Here is a 21,858-nt window from a genome sequence, read left to right as displayed (position 1 = left end):
CGAAAAGCACAGCAGCCCAATGGGGTTTATTTTCCACTGCCTTGAAATCCTCCCCTTCGTCTCCATCTTCCCTTCTCAAACTCAGCAAAGAAATCCTCAGGGAGGCAGATAGGTGAAAGTTGGGTATTTTCACAAGATTGATGGCAGACGACCTGGGTCTCCACTACCTGATGAACTTGGACTGGTCCGGGTCATAGAGGGCCATGAACAACTCTGCATCTTCCCCGATGTTGCAGACGAAGTTCTTGAAGTTCACAAAGAGGCCATAGGTGTGGACGGCACTGAAGATGGACTGGCCCCGCAGATCCAGGTTCTGTAGAATGGACTGAACACAGAGGACAAGAGAGAAAGTCATCTTGGTTTCAGCAAATGGGAAACACTGACAAAGACACTGGCCTCCAAACCGGGGCCAGATATAATTATTGGGTTGACCGGAAACACTCGTTCAGGTTTTTCTGTAAAGAAGACAGAAAAACACAAACGAACTTTTTGGCCAATCCAGTACCACCCAAAACAAGCACTTAGTAAGAAAGCAAATGTAAACAGACAAGTAAGCGAGTGAGCAAAACAGAATTATTATTTTAATGAAGGTCTTGTGAAAGGCCTTGAACCCAAATAGTTTAACAAATGCTGTCTAAAGAGCATATATCTAAAGGTTATAATAACTCATGGTTTTAATGGCTTTGAGAAGTTCTCCTCTCTCTCACAATGGCTTCTGGGGAAACCTCAAAAGCATAAAATTTATGATTCATTATCATTCTTTGGGAGAATGACTCTCATCGTAAATAAGACTCCATTGGATAGGTCTGTCCTCAGCCACAGTTAGCCATTAGATCCAGAAACACAATAAAATGTCATTACAATTGTACTAAAAAAAATAAAGCCTACAAATTAAATAGTACTCTTTACTCATTAGAACAGAAAGACTGCGAGAACATACACCAAAACATCAGTATGGTTGGGCAGTCATAATGTAGGTGACTTTTTTCTTTTTCTGTACCTTTCAAATTTTTATTTATTGTCCAGTTAACAATTTTTAAAATCTCTCAAAAACTTCATTTGTAAATATTAATTTCCTTTAGAAATCATAATCTATGGACTAAATTCAAAGTTTAAACAGTCAAAAGGGTTCTCTCCCACCCAGTTCTACTCAGAGGCATCCATTAATGGTCAATTTCTTGTCTATCACTACAGAGTTAGTCTACACAGAAGTAAGCACAGATGTATATTCTTTTTTGAAATACATATAACAGTATTTTATACACATGGTTCCTGCATCTTGCTCTTTTCCACGTAATATATATCTTTGCGATCTTTCCAGGTCAGAACATATACTGCTGCCTTGTTCTTTTTGTTATATTTTGCTTCTAAAATGAGAAAATGGATATTTCTTCTCAACAACATTGCCACCTCTGCTGTCAATGACTTCCTTTCCTTCATTAAAAGCAAACAAACAAAAAAAGAGCAAAATAACAAACAAAAAAGCAAAAGCAAAAACGGAACCTCCATGGTCAAGGTCTGCACATTTCAGGAAGCTCACCTTCTCCTCTTGGATCTTTTCCTCAATCCTCTTTGAGGCCATTTCATGGGCCTTGAAGAGGGCAATGGTGCTGGTTCCATCTGGGTCCAAAATGTTCCCATTGTCATCCCGCACGACCAGATCCAACCCCAGCATTCTGGAAACAAAGGAGTAGTCAGCTGTTTCTCCTCCCCAGCACACTCTTTTCTGAAGAATCTTCATGGAGGGACAACCCTGGTGGTCCAGTGGTTAAGAATCTGCCTCCCAATGCAGGGGTCACGGGTTTGATCTCTGGTCTGGGCAGATTCCACATAAAGCCTGGGGCAACCAGGCCCATGCGCCACCACTACTGAACCTCACCTCTAGAGCTGCAAGTGCTGAGCCCACATGCCTAGAGTCACTGCTCTGCAACAAGAGATGACACTACAATGAGAAGCCTGAACACGGCAACTAGAGGGCTGCCCCTACTCGCCACAACTAAAGAAAGCCTGTGTTCAGCTGCAAAGACCCAGCACAGTCATAAATAGAAAATAAGAGTTTTCATGGAAGAACCCAGAGGATTCGGATGAAAGGCTGGGTGCTGGACAAGTTAAGACAAGAACTCACTGAGTTTTCTCCTTTCAATTTCAGCCTTCTTTCCAAACAAAAACTAAAAATTTAGGATAATGCTACCCAAACTTGTAAATAATACGCAAAGTAATCTGGTCCCAAGAACCTCAACAGAAAATGCAAAATTGGCACTCATTCTAACCAAAATACTCTAACCAATGCTTCTTTCCCCCTAATCATTTGTAGTTTGCTATGGGAACTTCTATGAAAGACAAATGCTCAAATATTGGGGGACTTGTCCTGATTTCCTTAAAAGCACAGGCATGGGGGATAGTACTTCATTCAAGATTATCTTAAAGGAGACCAAGGAAGTCAGTCCTGGCATTGGTATCACAAAATCTCAGAACACTGACTTTGGCGTCAGCTGAACCAAAATTTACATCCTGACTTTAACACTTGCTAGCAAGGTGATTTAGGGTAATCTACATTTAAAAAACAGCAACAACAATGAAAAAACTATTTATTTGGCTGTGTCGGGTCTTAGCTGCAGAACACAGGATCTTTTGTTGCAGTGTGCAGCTTTCTCTTTAGTTGTGGCTCATGAGCTACGTTCCCCAACCAGGGATTGAAACTAAGTCCCCTGCACTGGGAGGCAGATTCTTTACCACTGGACCACCAGCGAAGGCCCTGAGCAACCTACTTAATTTTGCAAAGCCCTGGGTTCCTCATCTGTAAAGACACTCTGTCAGGATTACAGGGGAATTTAATGAGATAATGCACATAAAGCTCCTAATATCTAGCATATATCATGCTTTCAATGAATGTTAGTTTTGACTGCAGCAACTAGCACAGGAAACCTCTGGCTGTGTTAAATAAACGTAGCTCTGGGTGCTGCATGGTAATAGTAAGGGCCATAGGCTCCCTGCCCGGCACCATCCCACCAAGGCTTTTATGCCCAACACCAAAGCAGAAAAAACTGTTCTTAGTTCTAAGAAGCTGGGGATTGTGGTTGAAACACGATACTGCAATCTGAATTCCCAGAGAGCATTCCTGGCACTAGCAATCTAGGAGTGGGGATGGCCAAACGGCAAGAAAACACTGGCATAACAGTGCGAAGCCATGGGCTAAGTCTTTGGGAAGAAAGCAAAAATGCCTAATTTCCCTCTGCCCTGTTTTATGGCTTTCCCATCAACTGATTCAATCTGGCAGGTCCCTTGTCATGGGAGCCAGACCCACAGGCCACCCAGGATCATGAGCGACGGCCCATGTTGGCCTCTCAGAGACTGAATCATGGATGCACCGATGGAGCAGCTTAATTTCTCGAGTTGCTTCCAAGGGCTGAAATAGAAGGCAGGCATGTCCTGCTGTTTGTGGGATGTTACCATCTTGTAGCAGAGACCAGGGGCCCCCAGGCTGACACCACACTGTGCCAAGATTCAAAAATACACTGGCAGCATATGTGCCAGGGGGAGCCACTTATTCCCTCTTAGCTGTTTAAGTATCTCCCAGCACTGCTTTCAAATTGTGGTGTTGGAGAAGACTCTTGAGAGTCCTTCGGACTGCAAGGAGATCCAACCAGTCAATCCGAAAGGAAATCAACCCTGAATATTGGAAGGACTGCTATATATTAGAACGACTGATGCTGAAACTGAAGCTCCAATACTTTGGCTACCTGATGCGAAGAACTGACTCACTGGGAAAGACCCTGATGCTGGGAAAGACCGAGGGCAGGAGGAGAAAGGGGTGAGAGAGAATGAGATGATTTGATGGCATCATCAACTAAGTGGACATGAATTTTGGCAAACTCCAAAATTTGGAGAAGACAGTGAAGGACAGGAAAGCCTGGTGTGCTGCAGTCCATGGGGTTGCAGAGTCAGACATGACTTAGCAACTGAATAACAACAACAGAAACGGAAACTAAATGTCAAATGAATCATCAACAAAAACTGAGAAACTAGTCCAGTGTTTTAGAAAGAGCTGGGCAGGAGGGCTGAATTCCAGGTCACAGTCAATTTTGATGAATTAATTGAATCTTTCATTTTCCAAAGGGCAGTAATATATCAGGAACCTACATATATATGCTGGGGCCAATGAGAAGCTTAATTAAGAGGTTACAGAGGTTATTAAAGACATAATAGAAGCTAAAAACATGCTTTACCATTCTGGCAAATCTGGTTTGCACACAGCATAAACAACAGTTCCACTTAGGGGAAGACAAAGAGAAAGAGAGAGCATGCAGCTACTGATTTTAAACCTACTGTCAGAGTTCTGTGATGGCCTAGAGGGGTGGATGGGAGTAAGGGGAGTACAAGAGGGAGAGGACATATGTATACATACAGTCAATTCACTTCATTGTACAGCAGACATTAACACAACAGTATAAAGCAAATATACTCCAATTAAAAAAATGTAAAAAAAGAATCCACTGTTGGAATAAACATAGAGAGGGAAGGAAGGATAAATTAGGAGTCTGGTATTAACATATGTAACTACTATATATAAAATAGATCATCAACAAGGATCTATTGTATAGCACAGAGAACTCTACTAAATATTCTGTAATAATCTGTATGGGAAAAGAATCTGAAAAAGAATAACTAAATCACTTTGCTGTACACCTGAAACTAACACAATATTGTAAATCAACTATACTCCAACATAAAATAAAATTTAAAAAATAATAAAGATAGAGATGATCTCAGGGCCCAGAAATGGTCAGTTTCTGATGCTCAGACCTTTTTAGTTTGTCTGGCAGTGGAGTTGCTTCCATTGAAACCCCAGATGCCCCGCTCATCTGTCGTCTCCTTGAGACCAGAGCTCCAGCACGGGGCCTGTGCTGGCTCACGAAGGGCACTGGCAAAGTTTCTTCTACACAATCAAATGTTTCCCCAAGCTGAAAGAAAGCAGTAAGCACTCTTCTTTGGTGACTGCAAGATCACAAGCCCTTGGGGAGGTGTGTCCTCTGCCTGAATGCGACTGGGTTTTTCCAAGTTCTCAGTGAGACAGACATCATCCCTGATTTACCTGTTCCCATGATCAATCTTGGCTGTGACCTTCTTCTTGAGCTCTGCCAGTTCATCTTTGGGGAGGGTGCCAGACAGGATCTGGGACCGCCACTCTATCAGGCTGTACGTCATCTGCTGCAGCTGGCGGAAGAGTGTGACCTTGTTGTTCTAAGGTGAGAAAATGAGGCAGAGGAAAGGACCAAAAAAAATGGTGTGATGGGACGTGAGAACATCTTTTGCCTTGATCCTTTATAAAGTGTTATTTAACCAATTATTCTGCCATATAATGAACTGTGCACTTTGAGGGGACCTCTTTTGGCTCAGTGGTAAACAAACTGCCTGTCAATGCAGGTGATGTGGGTTCCATCCCTGGGTCAGGAAGAGCCCCTGGAGAAGGGAATGGAGACCATAATCCAGTATTCTTGCCTGCAAAATTTCATGGACAGAGGAGCCTTGTGGGCTACAATCCATGTCACAAAGAATTAGACATGACTGATCGACTGAATATGCATACACAGAGCAAGCTGTGCACTTTGAGGTGACCTCTTTACATCTCTAGGGATGGCTTTGCCCTGACCCATTCCCACCTCCTCCTCTGCGGCAACTTCAGAAACAGATAACCACTTATAGGATGGACGGGATGGAGGGTTGGTCCTAGCTTATAAGTGTATCGATCATCCACGTGCCTTAAACTTCTGCCCATGTTCCTCCTTTGGTTGAAACCAGCTACTTGGGACTTCCCTGGTGGTGTTAAGAATCTGCCTTTCAATGCAGAGGACATGGATTTGATCCCTGGTTGGGGAACTAAGATCCCACACACTGAGTGAGGGGCAACTAAGCCCAGGTACTGCAGCAAAGACCCAGCACAGCCAAAAATAAAAATAACAACAAAAACATCCAGTGATTTCCACCGTCCTCCAGACACACTAGATCACTTTGTAAGTCTCTTCCCATCTTGGCTCCTACCCACATTCCCAGCTACACTCATCACTATCTCAAAAATCTATGCTCCTTCCACATAAAGCCATGTGTATTCTCCATGTGCTTCAGATCCTCACAGTAACGTGACTCCTCTACCTGGAACCACTCTTCTCCTCTTCCCCACCAACCCTCCACATCTCACACAGCACACCCTTCTCTAACTGCTAATTCTGACATCTACAGGATCTTAGAAGTTTCTCCCTCAAAACCGTAACTCTGGCTTGGCTGTCTCTCCCACAAATGCCGGAATTTGCTCCTCTCTCTGCACTCTACCTGTACCACGCTGGGTAATGTCCCTCTCCCCTTCGATGGTAAGAACCTACAGGACAAGGTTAGTTTTGCATCTCTAGGAGCTGGTACAGAGTAGCCATTCAATAAAATGTACCACATCAATGAATTCTGGATGGGAAAAGAACTGTAATTTCAGAGATATGGGATCACTGAAAAGAGACTGTGACCAATTATTATAAAGTCCCCCCAAAATTGTTATACCATCCTGAAAAACGTTAGACCTGGAATAAATGAAACCATTATTCTGAGCTTCAGTAAGAACTTCCTTAACTGAACTAAAATGAACTTACCAACCAACTAATTATTTGCGCCTCAATCATTTTAAGAGTCTAGTGCTTGATATTCATACCTTTATACACTGGTGCTATCAAAAGGATGCATTCATTATATTTAAAAAAGAAAAAAAACAGTCAATAAGCATTTACCACATGCTAGAAACAAAGTTCCTGTACATTCTAAAGGAGAAGGCAGCAATAAGTTTTAGATATATGTAAATATATAAAATATTAAAATATGAGCATTTAAATAATATACATCAATATCATATGTAATATTTACACTAATTACATGCATATAATATATATATTACATATGTAAACACACACAAGATAATTTCAGAAATGATAAAAAGCACAAGGGGACTCCTCTGGTGGTCCAGTGGCTAAAACCTTGCACTTGCTATGCAGAGGGCCTGGATTCCATCCCTGGTCAGAGAAATAGATCCCATATACTACAACTAAAGAGTTCACAGTCCACAACAAGACCCAGTGCAGCCAAATAAATAAAAATAAATATTAAGAAAAAAAGCCAAAAGGAGGCAGAGCAATATGATAGGGCATGCCTGGTGGAAAATAATAGACAGAATAATCAGGAAAAACTGTTCTGTGCTTCCTTTTTGATACACCAATATATGCCACCACCCTCTGTATACTGTGAGACCACTTTTTTTTTTATTCATAGGTGGAAAGTCATGATACAATTGGATACCATATACTTCCAGAATTATCAGGAATATTACAATCTCCTGTAAAAACAATGCCCCCCCCCAAAAAAAAAGGCCGCACAAAGAAGTGGCTGATGGCTGTCAGGCATGTTCCTTAGTGATGTTCTTCTACATCCATCCCAGGTATCACCAACAATCATGGCTGAAAATATCCAAGATACTCCTGAACAAAGAGGAAATGTAGGGGCTTCCCTGGAAGTTCAATGGATAAGACTCTGCCTTCTAACGCACGGGGTGTGGGTTCAATCTCTCATAGGGGAACTAAGATTCCGAATCCTGTATCCCACAGGGTGTGGCCAAAAAGTAAATTAAAAAAAAGAGTACATGTGGAGTAAAGGGTCCTTAACCTAAGAGCAGACAGTGAAGACAGAAATGGGATTAGAGGTAAGAGCCCTTCAAGAAGTTCAAGGTTCTAGGCAAACAGAGAGGAAAGAGATGAAGAACACATTTATCTGTGATTGCAATACTCTCTGATAATCCCTTGGAGAAGGAAATGGCATCCACTCCAGTATTCGTGCATGAGAAATCCCATGGTCAGAGAAGTCTGGTAGGCTGCAGTCCATGGGGCTGCAAAAGAGTCAGACATGACTTAGCATCTAAACAACTACTACTAATACCAACGATCTGAAAGCACAAAACACAAAAGCTGATTAAAATCATGAAACCACCTGCATTTTAGGCTTTTAGCATTTTCTGAATTGTCTCTTCCTCATCAGTCTTTAGAAAAACATAAATGAAACTTTTTTAAAAATCTCATTTTTGAAAAGAAAAGGTGAAATAACCCTGCCTTTTTATTCATTCATTTCCATATAAAATATTTCCATGTCCTTGTCTTTCAAACTGAGAAATCAAGCCCATAAAATTTTGCCTTTCAAAGCCTCTAGGCGGAAAAGGATCTTTTATTTCTTGCAAATTATTTGTCTGCTCCTCGTTTTTCCTCCCAATATTTTCTCATTTTAAGATATTAGGTCTTATAATACAGTAAGGAAAGAGCTCCAAGTCTCCAAGGACTACCTATGAGAGACAGCTCTTTGTGTGGGGTACTTTTTCACAAGTTCTTGGTCTCAATTATATTAGACACTATCCAGGGCAATTTAATTATTGCCTGTCCATATCAGCCTGGTTTGCCAAGAGTTCCCCCCAAGAAGTATGAAGACGGCCATTCTTCTGGCGATCACTGCCAAGTTAGTTCTGAATAGACAAGCTGGAACACACCAAAGGATGCAGCCTCTGACTGTAAGAAAATGGATTTTATTACCACATTCCTAAGATTGTTCTAAGAGGATGTCCTGTGCAGGAGCTGGTTCCTGACACTTTATGGATTCCTGGGAAAGCAAGTAAGGACAGGAGAGGGGAAAATCAAGCTCTGTCTGTAAAACCAGGAGTCAAGGACTCAGGCCTCCATCTTTACCCCCCACTAGTGTGCCTTTCCTACTATCTCTAGCCCTACTAATTTCAGTCTTTGTACTAGCGGGCATTCCCTGGTGGCTCAGCAGGCTAAGAATCCACCAAGAGTCACAGCAGACATGGGTTCAATCCCTGGATCAGGAAGATCCTCTGGAGAAGGCAATGGCAACCCACTCCAGTATTCTTCCCTGGAGAATTCCATGGACCGAGAAGCCTGGGGGGCTTCATACAGTCCAAGGGGTCACAAAGAGTCTGACACAACTGAGTGACTGGGCGCACACACACACATTGTCACATAATTCAGGAGGGCAAGGAATGTGTTTAATAATGTCTTTGATCCTCCCTGCAAAAGTCAGCACAAGTCTGGACACAGGAGTGAACGAAAAGCAAACTGTGACAGCTCGGACTTAAAATGACACCCTGGTTTCAGTTCAAGGAACTTTTTTAAATTGAACTTTATAATGCTATGTTACGTTCTGTTGCATAGCAAAGTGAGTCAGTTATACATATACATACATCCCGTTAGGATTTCCTTCCCATTTAGGTCACCACGGAGCACTGAGTAGAAAGCTCTGAGCAACACAGTAGGTTCTCCTTAGTTGTCGAGCTACACAAAATAGAGAAATCTAAATATTCCTCTAACCAGACAGTATAGATATTTCTGCATTGCTGAAAACTTCTCCCTCTTGGTGATCTTTGAGGTTTCACTTTTTATATTTCTATTCTGGGTATCTTTCTATGATTCTTACGGTTACCTGGGGGTACAGGGAGAAGAGAAGGGATAAACTGAGAGATTGGGACTGTCATATAAACACCGCTGCTGCTGCTGCTAAGTCGCTTCAGTCGTGTCCGACTCTGTGCAACCCCATAGACGGCAGCCCATCAGGCTCCCCCGTCCCTGGGATTCTCCAGGCAAGAACACTGGAGTGGGTTGCCATTTCCTTCTCCAATGCATGAAAGTGAAGAGTGAAAGTGAAGTCGCTCAGTCATGTCTGACTCTTAGTGACCCCGTGGACTGCAGCCTACCAGGCTCCTCCGTCCATGGGATTTTCCAGGCAAGAGTACTGGAGGGGGGTGCCATTGCCTTCTCCTATATAAACACTACTATATATATAATAGATAACTAATAAGGACCTACTGTATAGAACAGAGAATGCTACTCAATGCTGTTATGACCTATATGGGGAAAGAATCTAAAAGTGTAGGTATATGTATATATATAACTGATTCACTTTGCTGTATATCTGAACTAACACAACATTGTAAATCAATTACACAGCTATTCTTATTGTTATTTAGTCACTAAATTGGGTCCGACTCGTCAACCCCATGGACTGCAGCCTGCCAGGCTCCTCTGTCCGTGGAATTTCCCAGGCAATACTGAAGCAGGTTGCCTTTTCCTTCTCCATGGGATCTTCGTGACCCAGGGATCAGACCCGTATCTCCTGCAAGGGCAAGCGGCTTCTTTACCACTGAGCCACCTCCAATACAAATCATATATTCAAAAAAAAAGAATTTCTGGAGATTAAAGTCAGAGTGACAGGCGGAAAAGAAAAACAGCTTTGTCTTCAATAGTAGCAGGAATACAGAAAACATCCATTGAGTAAATTAGACATTCCGGGGTCATGGAGACAATGGGTGTCAGAAAACCCGGATTCTATTCTCCATCTTCTTTCCCAAAGAATGCAGACCACAGTCAAAAGCCTCTTCTCTGGCCTTCTACTTCATCTCTCCCTCTGCAAAAGAATCAGTATTTCCTCTGCTCACCAACCTCTCCTCTTCCATGTAAATGTTCTTTGCTGGAAGTACAGGAACTTACTTAGTTTCTATCTTTAATTTGATGACCAACTTGCTAAGTGACTTTGAGCAAATTATTCCCTCTGGGATATGACCATCCGTAAAATAAGGGGACCAGCACTGAGATCCGTTCCCCAGGATAAGCGTCTTGGAGTCTATGGCTGAGATACTAGATTCAATTACTCCTCTAAGCAACTTTCTGATTAACTATATCTGACCATCTCACTCTGATGTATTCACACACTGGGGTGGCTCCATATCAAATTGCCCCCATATAATAATAGCCCTTCAAAATCAATCTCATGTCTTTTCCGAGTATCTGGACCCCGTGGGATCCAAGATGGTATCCAGGGCTCTCTGTGTACTGCGCTGCACTGACCCTCAGTTCTGGGGAGACGGGAACCACACCTTCCCACTCCGGCTAGTGCTCTCTCTCTGTCAGACAAGCAGACAGCCTGGCTAGCGAAAACTCAGGTTTTTAAAGCTCAGGTTTTAAAGGAAAGATTCCAGTAAAAGGCAGTTTTTGCCTCTGGAAGCAATGCAAGAAATTCTAAAAGCCAGGTACCAAAGCCAGAGGGAAACAAAACTGGAAAAACACCCAAAGCACCCCCTCTACCCTGTTCTGGCCATCATCCCACCTCCTCTTGCCTCTCATGAGAGCCACACACTGAAACAGGGCTTGTGACCCACAGATACAGAACTCTGACACCAGGACAAAGGTTTCTATAGGAATTTTCTGTCCTTTGGGACTAAGTGATCAGATGTCAGTTTCAATCATGAGGCCAGCTTAAGTACTGAGAAAGTCAATTCCTAGGCAGACTGATACGAAGTTCAGGGTTCTGAGGAGAAAGGGTTTGGGGTTCTCAAGGAGGAGATAGGGGTCTGGAATTTTCAAGGAAGAGGAAAAGACAAAGGCTTTTTTTTTCCTCTATATTCCTTAGTCACACAAAACTTTTTTTTTCTTTAAACCCAGAATTGATGATTACACAACAAACAACTCAGTTTAAACTCTCTACAGTCAGCAAAAACAAGACCGGGAGCTGACTGTGGTTCAGATCATGAACTCCTTATTGCCAAATTCAAACTTAAATTGAAGAAAGTAGGGAAAACCAATAGACCATTCAGGGATAACCTAAATCAAATCCCTTATGATTATACAGTGGAAGTGAGAAATAGATTTAAGGGACTAGATCTGATAGACAGAGTGCCAGAAGAACTATGGATGGAGGTTCATGACATTGTACAGGAGAAAGGGATTAGGATCATTCTCATGGAAAAGAAACGCAAAAAGGCAAAATGGCTGTCTGGGGAGGCCTTACAAATAGCTGTAAAAAGAAGAGAAGCGAAAAGCAAAGGAGAAAAGGAAAGATATAAGCATCTGAATGCAGAGTTCCAAAGAATAGCAAGAAGAGATAAGAAAGCCTTCCTCCGCGATCAATGCAGAGAAATAGAGGCAAATAACAAAATGGGAAAGACTAGAGACCTCTTCAAGAAAACTAGAGATACCAAGGGAACATTTCATGCAAAGATGGTCTCAATAAAGGACAGAAATGGTATGGACCTAACAGAAGCAGAAGATATTAAGACGTGGCAAAAATACACAGAAGAACTGTACAAAAAAGAGCTTCCTGACCCAGATAATCACGATGGTATGATCACTCACCTAGAGCCAGACATCCTGGAATGTGAAGTCAAGTAAACCTTAGAAAAAGCATCACTACGAACAAAGCTAGTGGAGGTGATGGAATTCCAGTTGAGCTATTACAAATCCTGAAAGATGATGCTGTGAAAGTGCTGCACTCAATATACCAGCAAATTTGGAAAACTCAGCAGTGGCCACAGGACTGGAAAAGGTCAATTTTCATTCCAATCCCAAAGAAAGGCAATGTCAAAGAATGCTCAAGCTACCACACAATTGCACTCATCTCACATGCTAGTAAAGTAATACTCAAAATTCTCCAAGCCAGGCTTCAGCAATACATGAACCATGAACTTCCAGACATTCAACCTGGTCTTAGAAAAGGCAGAGGAACCAGAGATCAAATTGCCAACATCTGCTGGATCATGGAAAAAGCAAGAGAGTTCCAGAAAAACATCTATTTCTGCTTTATTGACTATGCCAAAGCCTTTGACTGTGTGGATCACAACAAACTGTGGAAAATCCTGAAAGAGATGGGAATACCAGACCACCTGACCTGCCTCTTGAGAAACCTATATGCAGGTCAAGAAGCAACAGTTAAAACTGGACATGGAAGACTGGTTTCAAATAGGAAAAGGAATACGTCAAGGCTGTATATTGTCACTCTGCTCATTTAACTTATATGCAGAGTACATCACGAGAAACGCTGGGCTGGAAGAAGCACAAGCTGGAATCAAGATTGCTGGGAGAAATATCAATAACCTCAGATATGCAGATGACACCGACCCTTATGGCAGAAAGTGAAGAGGAACTAAAAAGTTCTTGATGAAAGTGAAAGAGGAGAGTGAAAGAGTTGGCTTAAAGCTCAACATTCAGAAAACTAAGATTATGGCATCTGGTCCTATCACTTAATGGGAAATAGATGGACAAACAGTGGAAACAGTAGCTGACTTTATTTTTTTGGGGGGGGGGCTCCAAAATCACTGCAGATGGTGACTGCAGCCATGAAATTAAAAGACACTTACTCCTTGGAAGGAAAGTTATGACCAACCTAGACAGCATATTAAACAGCAGAGATATTACTTTGCCAACAAAGGTCCATCTAGTCAAGGCTATGGTTTATCCAGTGGTCATGTATGGATGTGAGAGTTGGACTATAAAGAAAGCTGAGCGCTGAAAAGTTAATGCTTTTGAACTGTGGTGTTGGAGAAGACTCTTGAGAGTCCCTTGGACTGCAAGGAGATCCAACCAGTCCATCTTAAAGGAGATCAGTCCTGGGTGTTCACTGGAAGGACTGATGCTAAAGCTGAAACTCCAATATTTGGCCATCTCATGCGAAAAGTTGACTTACTGGAAAAGACTCTAATGCTGGGAGGGACTGCGGGAAGGAGGAGAAGGGGACAACAGAGGATGAGATGGCTGGATGGCATCACCGACTCAATGGACGTGAGTTTGAGTGAACTCTGGGAGTTGGTGATGGACAAGGAGGCCTGGCGTGCTGTGATTCATGGGGTAGCAAAGAGTCGGACATGACTGAGCGACCGAACTGAACTAGGGATTATACAACAACAATGTATCCTGCTTGAGGACAGTTTCTCCTTCCTGAAAACCTTCTGACTAATCCTGATATCTTAAAATGTATATTATGGGAATGGGTCTGGTAGGATATTTCTATTGTTAAGTTTTAATCCTGTTATCTCAAAATGTAAATTGTGGGAGTGGGTCTGGTAAAATTTTCACAAACTTGAGACATTCTTTTGATTTATTGTAATAATTAATTAAAAAGTATATAACTCGCTTGCTAACACCAGCGAGGGGGGCACTCTCTGTTCCTCTTCTGATGTCTATGTCACACGCTTTCTCTGTCCCTTTTCCTACTTTAAAAAAACTCTGCTACACAAAAGCTCTTAAGTGATCAAGCCTGGCCCCTGGTTCCGAAGCTAGATCTTTTCCTTTGGAGATCACAAATCCGACATCATTCATAGTAAGCTATCATCCTGGGGGCTTGTCTGGGATCTTCAGGACAAAGGAAGAACACTCAGAGCTCTAGCCTCTCAGCTTTCTCAGTACACATGTTTTCTGATTTACTTTACTAACTCTACCGTGTGCTTGTGTGAATGAATGACACGCCCTGTGTGAAGGGAGCATTGAGCCCTGCTCTTCGGTTTCCCAGTGCCTCATAATGACTGAAGGCAGCGCCAAAAGGGGGAGCCTTATCGGGGTTTTAACCGACCTGCCAATGCCAAGAGACACCCAATATCCCTTTGAGGGGAGCAGTCAGAAACGGGCAAAGCATGTGGACTGAACTTTCCTTTCTCGGTGAGCTTTTCCTGGTCTCTTTGACCACTTCATAATCGCGTGGGGAATTAGAACTACTAACTTAATCTGTTGGATCATAGACTTTCAAGGGACTTGTGACCCATGCTGTTATTGTGTACTTTTACTTAGAAACCCCATGTATGGAAGTGCTTAGCCTTGTTAGACTAGGCAAGGCTTGGTAGACTAGGCAAGGCTTGGTAGACTAGGCAAGCCTTGCTAGAAAGTTCCTAGGAGCCCGTATGGAGAGAGGTGGAACTCTAGCTCCAGGAATGACTATCAGGCTAGAGGTTACTAGCTTGGCTGCCTGCCTCAGGGGCCAGCGACCTGAAAGTGAGTCTTTGTCACGGTTGTGCCTCCTATCTGTATGGGTAGAAGCACTGCTGGTGACCGTGAGGCTTATGAGGACACAGACTGGGAACTGCAGGATCTACTCAGACTGGAGATGCGGTGGGCTTCCTCCTTTAGTAGCGCCAGCTCTCAGACTGGAGATGCGGTGGGCTTCCTCCTTTGGTAGCGCTAGCTCTCAGTGGACCAGCGGAGGCATTACTTTGCCAACATAGCTCCGTCTAGTCAAGGCTATGGTTTTTCCAATAGTCATGTATGGATGTGAGAGTTGGACCATAAAGTAAGCTGAGCACCAAAGAATTTATGCTTTTGAACTGTGGTGTTGGAGAAGACTTTTGAGAGTCCCTTGGACTACAAGGAGGATCCAACCAGTTCATCCTAAAGGAAATCAGTCCTGAATATTCATTGGAAGGACTGATGTTGAAGCTGAGACTCCAATACTTTGGCCACCTGATGCGAAGAAGTGACTCATCTGAAAAGACCCTGATACTGGGAAAGACTGAAGGTCGGAGGAGAAGGGGATGACAAAGGATGAGATGGTTGGATGGTATCAATGACTCAATGGACATGAGTTTGCGTAAACTCCGGGAGTTGGTGATGGACAGGGAGGCCTGGCATGCTGCAGTCCATGATGTTGCAAAGAGTCAGACACAACTGAGCAACTGAACTGAACTGAAAAGTATAGAGAAGCCTTTATGGGACTAACTTTACTTTATGACATTACTTGGTGAGATGTAATGCACGTCTTGGGACAGATGCTGACTCATGACTTGAGAGCGTGAGTTTTGGGAGAAGCTACTACTTTTGGAGATGAATGGCTTGAACATGAGACAAGGGGAAAGAAGAACATTAAATAGCCCTCCTTCCTACCGAGAGCCAAACAGTTCCCATAATAGAGCCACTTTGCCAGATGTATTCTTGTAAGACTTTAGTAAGCACATGCCAAGACTTTATGCTCAGTTGGCTGACATAGAACAGGGAGAGAAGGAAATTCCTGATCAACTCCTAGTATAGAATACAGGAGGCTCTCCACAAGTTTACTGATGTCAATCTTGAAAGTGCAGAGGAGTAATGATCTTAAAAGGTAGATTTCTCCCTCAGTGAGCTCCAGATATCTGCTGTAAGTTACAAAAACAGCCGTTGGACCAAATCAGTCTTTAGGAAAACTGTTACAGCTAGCTCAGATGGTATATTATGGTAGAGAATATAAGGAGGAAAATAAGAGGCAAAAAAGAACCAGGCAAAAGACTGAAGCCCCAACAAAGGCTGTTAAGACCTGCTCTGAAACAGCCTGAGAAAAATGCCCAGAGGGACCCAGGTGAAAAGGGACGGACTTGTTATTACTGTGGAAAGAGGGAGATTGCCCTCAGGCATCTAAGCCACCCCTGGCTCCATGTCCTGTCTGCAAAGGACCATCCCGGAGAAGAGACTCCCTCCTAGGTGTAGGCCCCATGGGTCAGACTCTCAAGACAATCGGGACTGAAGGTGTCCAGGAGTCCCCACACAAGCTCCTATCCTAGTAACACCTGAGGTACGCCGGGTATCATATCTGTGCAGGGCCAAGCAGTCTGTTAGGGGAAAAGAAAGTGAAAGTGAAGTCGCTCAGTTGTGTCCAACTCTTTGCAACCCCATGGACTGTAGCCCACCAGGCTCCTCCGTCCACGTTAGGGGAAGCACACTGATTGAAACCGCCCACTGTGGCCAGGTACCATAGTAACCATCTGCATGAGCTGTTTTATGACAGGAGATCCTGATAAGGAATACGGAACTAATAAGCCACCACCAACAGGAAGAGTTCGGGAAAGGTCTAAAGGAGACACCGCGTGTCCGTCCACTTCCCAGAATCCCTCTCGTTAGCATCCATCTTGGCTGAGCAATGCGTGCACCACCAGGAAAGACTCTGAATTATAATGATTGGTCAAAGACCACCTGGAAACTAATCCCATCACCATAAAACCGGACACTGTGAGCACGTGGCAGAGCAGTTCTCCTGGGTTCCCTTACCCTACTGCTCTCCTCCCGGATGCCCTTTCCCAATAAAATCTCTTGCTTTGTCAGCACATGTGTCTCCTCAGACAATTTATTTCCAAGTGTTAGACAAGAGCCCAGTTTCGGGCCCTGGAAGGGGTCCCTCTTCCTACAACAAGTCGATTTTCTTTTGGACACTGGGGCAACTTTCTGCTCACTAAAGCCCCTGGTCTGCTTTCCTCCTGATCCACTACCGTAATGGGGCTGTCTGGACAAGCCAAATATTTTTCAATCATTGATTTGAAGGATGTTTTCTAGAGTTAAACCTATGTTAGATAATCCTCTACCTGTGACTTCAAGACAACTGAAACAATTCTTGGACATTACAGGCTACTGCCACATTTGGATCCCATGTTATGGGGAATTTGCCTGGCCTTTATATAAACTTACAACTGAGACTCAGCAGGCCCAAACCAACAAACTGGTTTGGTCTCTAGTTACTCTTGAGGCTTTAAGGCTCTTCAAATTGCTCTCTTGTAGGCTCCAACTTTGAGCTTGCCCACAGGCTCATAGTTTCGTTTCTTTGTTACTGAAAATAAAGGCTATGGCCACATTGCTTAAGGGTAATTGTTACTATTGTTTTGCTAATACCTAAAGCTCATAAGTTTATTAATGGGCAAAATTTTAATGTACTGACTTCTCATGATGTAAGTGGGATCTTAATCTCTAAAGTTCAGAGCAACAATGCTCCAGCTTTAAAGCTGCTGGAACTCAAGGGGTGTCAAAAGCTCTAGGAATAGAATATAACTTACACTGTTACTGGAGACCCCAATCATCAGGAAAGGCAGAAAAAAGCTAATGACATTATTAAGAGACACCTGCATAAGTTAACTCAGGAAACACAAGAGTGTTGGTTTTAAAGTTTTACCTGTAGCTTCAATGAGCGCTCAAACTGCTCCTAAGAAGAAGGGACTGTCTCTATGACAGACTGTTTCCCTGCACAGACATTGTCATAGATCCTGAAGCCTTAAAATTAACTGTGTGACTCAGCTTTCAGCTTTTCAAAAGACATTACTGGGAGGTTAACACCTGACTCAGCCTTTTTATCAAACAAGCCGCTGTTGAGCCAGGAACCAAAATAGGCCTGAGAATCTAGGTGGGCTTGCTTCTGCTGACTCCTAGAGTCCTGACGTCTGCCGTTTGACCCTCAGGACAATGCCTTCCTGTCCTGGGCTCATTCCTATGCTGCCTTCCACAATCAGTCTAATTGCTGTGTCTGCGGAGCACTCTCCTCCTGATCAACTGAAGACTTCCCAAGGTGAGTTTCTCCACTTCAAGGAAGGGGCTTTCTTCAACTCTGAGAATACCTTCACCAACAACAATCATATGCGACTCCTCTTCTTGATCTGAGGACATCTAACAATCCTAAGACAGACTGATGCAACTATGGACATAATGTAACTTTTATTTTGATTATGTTTTAACTTGGTTTAATGACTATTTTGCTGCATATAAGAAAGTATATTGGTCTAGATATGGTGGTTTTCTACCTGATGTTTATCAAATATGGGACGAGGTCACATGGCTAACTCCTGAAAAGGGACACGTACTATCTAATGCTCCTATATGCTGGGAACAAATAGAGCCATCCCAAGAAGTTAGCCAACTTAATTACAATGATTGGAAACAACTGGGATATTTGCCTCAAGAAATATACAGTGCAATCACTCCTGTGTTTTCCAAACCCAGTTTAGGTCCTCCTCTTGCCTGGCCAGGAACTGATTGGGACTGGATCCCTTAGTCACACTGGTTTGCTCCAAACGGGGCCTACTGGATATGTGGCTCATATCTATGGGTGTGGCTTCCCCCTGGCTGGATAGGAAGATGCACCCCAGGTCTAACTTTTATTCATAGCTTCTTATTTTCAGAGCTTCCAGAGAAACCTATTAATCTGCCGCACCTTAAAACTCCTTGGGCAAAATCTATATTTCACTGGTATGATCATCTGGCTACAGTATTCATTTCCTCTCTGGGAACTACAGATGAGATGTTATACTACAAGTTGATGCTCTAACTTTCAGCTCTTAATGCTGAACAAATACAAATTAAAAAGGTGGTTTTACAAAACAGATTGGCCTTAGATATTCTAACGGCTGCATAAGGAGGGACTTGTGCCATTATTCACACCCAATGCTGTACATATATAACAGATACGAGTACTAATGTTACTAAACACATGAATAAGATGATTCGGGTTTATGGATTCTCCCAAAGCCTCAGTCACCTCACTTTGGGAAACATTAACTAGCTCCCCACAGTGGAAAACTATCTTAATTGTAATAATTATAATTGTTCTCTTTCTACTGTTTGCTCCCTGTATCTCAAACTGTGTAACTGGATTTGTTTCTAACCGTTTGAAAGCTCTTAAGTTACAAACGGTTGTCCAGGCTCCTACGAGTGCCACAACCTCCTCCAACTATTACTTGCCACTGGATCAGAGACCCTCAATATGAGGGTCAGGAGAATATGCTGCCTCAACAATTTAGGAACCAAGAAGCAGTTAAGGAATGAAAATGATGCCCATTTCCCTTGGCATCATAATTCTACTGAAAGAAAAGGGGGGAGAGACAGAGTCAATTCCTAGGCAGATTGATAAGAAGTCCAGGATCTCCGAGTAGAAGAAAGGGGACTGGGGTTCTCAAGGAGGAAGAAAGGACAACCCCCTTTTTTTCCCTCTACATTCCTTTTTTTCTATAAACCCAGAACTGATGATTAGAAAACAAACAAATCAGTTTAAACTCTGTAATAGGGACTATATAACAACAATGTATCCTGCTTGAGAACAGTTTCTCCTTCCTGAAAACCTTCTGACTCATCCTGATATCTTAAAATGTATATTATGGGAGTGGGTCTGGTTCCGTTCAGTCACTCAGTCATGTCCAGCTGTTTGTGACACCATGGGCTGCAGAACGCCAGGCTTCCGTGTCCATCACCAACTCCCGGAGCTTGCTCAAACTCACGCCCATCAAGTCGGTAATGCCATCCGACCATCTCATCCTCTGTCATCCCCTTCTCCTCTCGCCTTCAATCTTTCCCAGAATCAGGGTCTTTTCCAAGGAGTCAGTTCTTCACATTAGGTGGCCAAAGTACTGGAGTTTCAGCTTCAGCATCAGTCCTTCTGATGAATATTCAGCACTGATATCTTTTAGGACAGGCCGGTTGGATCTCCTTGCAGTCCAAGGGACTGACAAGAGTCTTCTCCAACACTACAGTTCAAAAGCATCAATTCTTTGGTGCTTAGCTTTCTTTATAGTCCAACTCTCACATCCATACATGACTACTGGAAAAACCATAGCTTTGACTAGATGGACCTTTGTTGGCAAAGTAATATCTCTGTTTTTTAATATGCTGTCTAGGTTGGTCGTAACTCTTCTTCCAAGGAGCAAGCCTCTCTTAATTTCATGGCTGCAATCACCATCTACAGTGATTTTGGAGCCCCAAAAAATAGTCTGTCACTGTTTCCCCATCTATGGCCATGAAGTAATGGAACCAGATCTTAGTTTTCTAAATGTTTTTAAGTTTTAATCTAACTTTTTCACTCTGCTGTTTCACTTTCATCAAGAGACTCTCTAGTTCTTCTTCGCTTTCTGCCATAAGGGTGGTGTCATCTGCATATCTGAGGTTATTGATATTTCTCCCAGCAATCTTGATTTCAGCTTGTGCTTCACCCAGTCCAGCATTTCTCATGATGCACTCTGCATATAAGTTAAATAAGCAGGGTGACAATAAACAGCCTTGACGTACTCCTTTCCCGATTTGGAACCAGTCTTTTGTTCCATGTCCATTTCTAACTGTTGCTTCTTGATCTGCATACAGATTTCTCAGGAGGCAGATAAGGTGGTCTGGGATTCCCATCACTTTCAGAATTTTCCATAGTTTGTTGTGATCCACACAGTCAAAGGCTTTGGCGTAGTCAATAAAGCAAAAGTAGATGTTCTTCTGGAAATCTTTTGCTTTTTTGATGATCCAGCAGATGCTGGCCCTAGGTTCTATTTGGCTGGCAAATTTTCAATGAGAGGAGACCAATACTTTTAACAAAGAACATTTTATTAAATTTTTATTTTAATATTTTTATTGGCTGTGCCATGCAACATGCAGGATCTTAATTCCCTGACTAGGGATGAACCCCTGTTCCCAGAAGTGAATTCAGAGTCTTAACCACTAGACCAGAGAAGTCTCATCAATGAAGCTGTTGTTTAGTTGCTAAGTTGTGTCCGACTCTTTGTGGCCCCATGGACTGTAGCCTGCTAGGCTCCTTTGTTCATGGGATTTCCTAAGCAAGAATACTGGGGTGGGTTGTCATTTCCATTTCCTGGGAATCTTCCTGGACCAGAGATCGAACCCATGTCTCTTGCATTGGCAGGCAGATTCTCTACCACTAAGCCACCAGGAAAGCCCGTATCAACAGAGTACATTTTAGCAATTAAGTTCCTTTGATTCAATAAGACATATTAACCACGTTCCACCGCCAGGCTCTTTTATGATCTCTTTCCCATAAGAGAATCGGATCAGGTTCAGTCTCAACTTGTATGAACAAAACAATTTGGCTGATCAAACCTCACCAAACCATTTCTCCAATCGGAAGGTGGGAAACAGTACTTAATCTCAGGGTGAGGTGAGAGATGTGTTTATGATGACCAAACATCTCACAATTCCTGGGACAGTCTGTCTGAAAAAAAGTTTGACCCCGACACCCACACAAATATACTCAAGAGAATTCCTTGGCCGTCTAGTGGTTGGGACTTTGCGTTCTAGTGCAGGGGGAATGGGGGACTCCGGTTTGATCCCTAATCAGGGAACTAGGATCCCACATGCTGCAGAGTGTGGCCAAAAATTAAATAAGTAAATAACACTCGTTAAAAAATACAATCTAACTTGTCAGTTTTCAAGACCTGATTTTAAGTTGAGAAAATAGGACATTTGGAAGGTGGGATAGAGATTTGTGCATATTCAGAAAGTGTAACTGGGTTGTCAC

The 21,858-nt window shown here is 42.9% G+C and overlaps 1 protein-coding gene across 1 annotated transcript in view; it reads right to left on the bottom strand.

Annotated features, from left to right (window-relative positions):
• The window catches only part of DOCK5 (dedicator of cytokinesis 5), a 274,029-nt gene that overhangs the window by 133,180 nt on the left and 118,991 nt on the right, over positions 1–21,858 (bottom strand). Inside the window, exons 6-8 of the mRNA XM_018052344.1 lie at positions 5,093–5,241; positions 1,541–1,676; positions 168–325 (exon numbers count right to left, since the gene is read on the bottom strand). Of these exons, the coding sequence (XP_017907833.1) occupies positions 168–325; positions 1,541–1,676; positions 5,093–5,241 (443 nt within the window). The remainder of the gene's footprint in view (positions 1–167; positions 326–1,540; positions 1,677–5,092; positions 5,242–21,858) is intronic.

The sequence above is a fragment of the Capra hircus genome, chromosome 8 (assembly GCF_001704415.2).
Source record: "Capra hircus breed San Clemente chromosome 8, ASM170441v1, whole genome shotgun sequence".
Lineage (NCBI taxonomy): Eukaryota > Metazoa > Chordata > Mammalia > Artiodactyla > Bovidae > Capra > Capra hircus.
The sequence above is the reverse complement of the archived record's forward strand: the minus strand, read 5'-3'. Positions and strand labels throughout refer to the sequence as shown.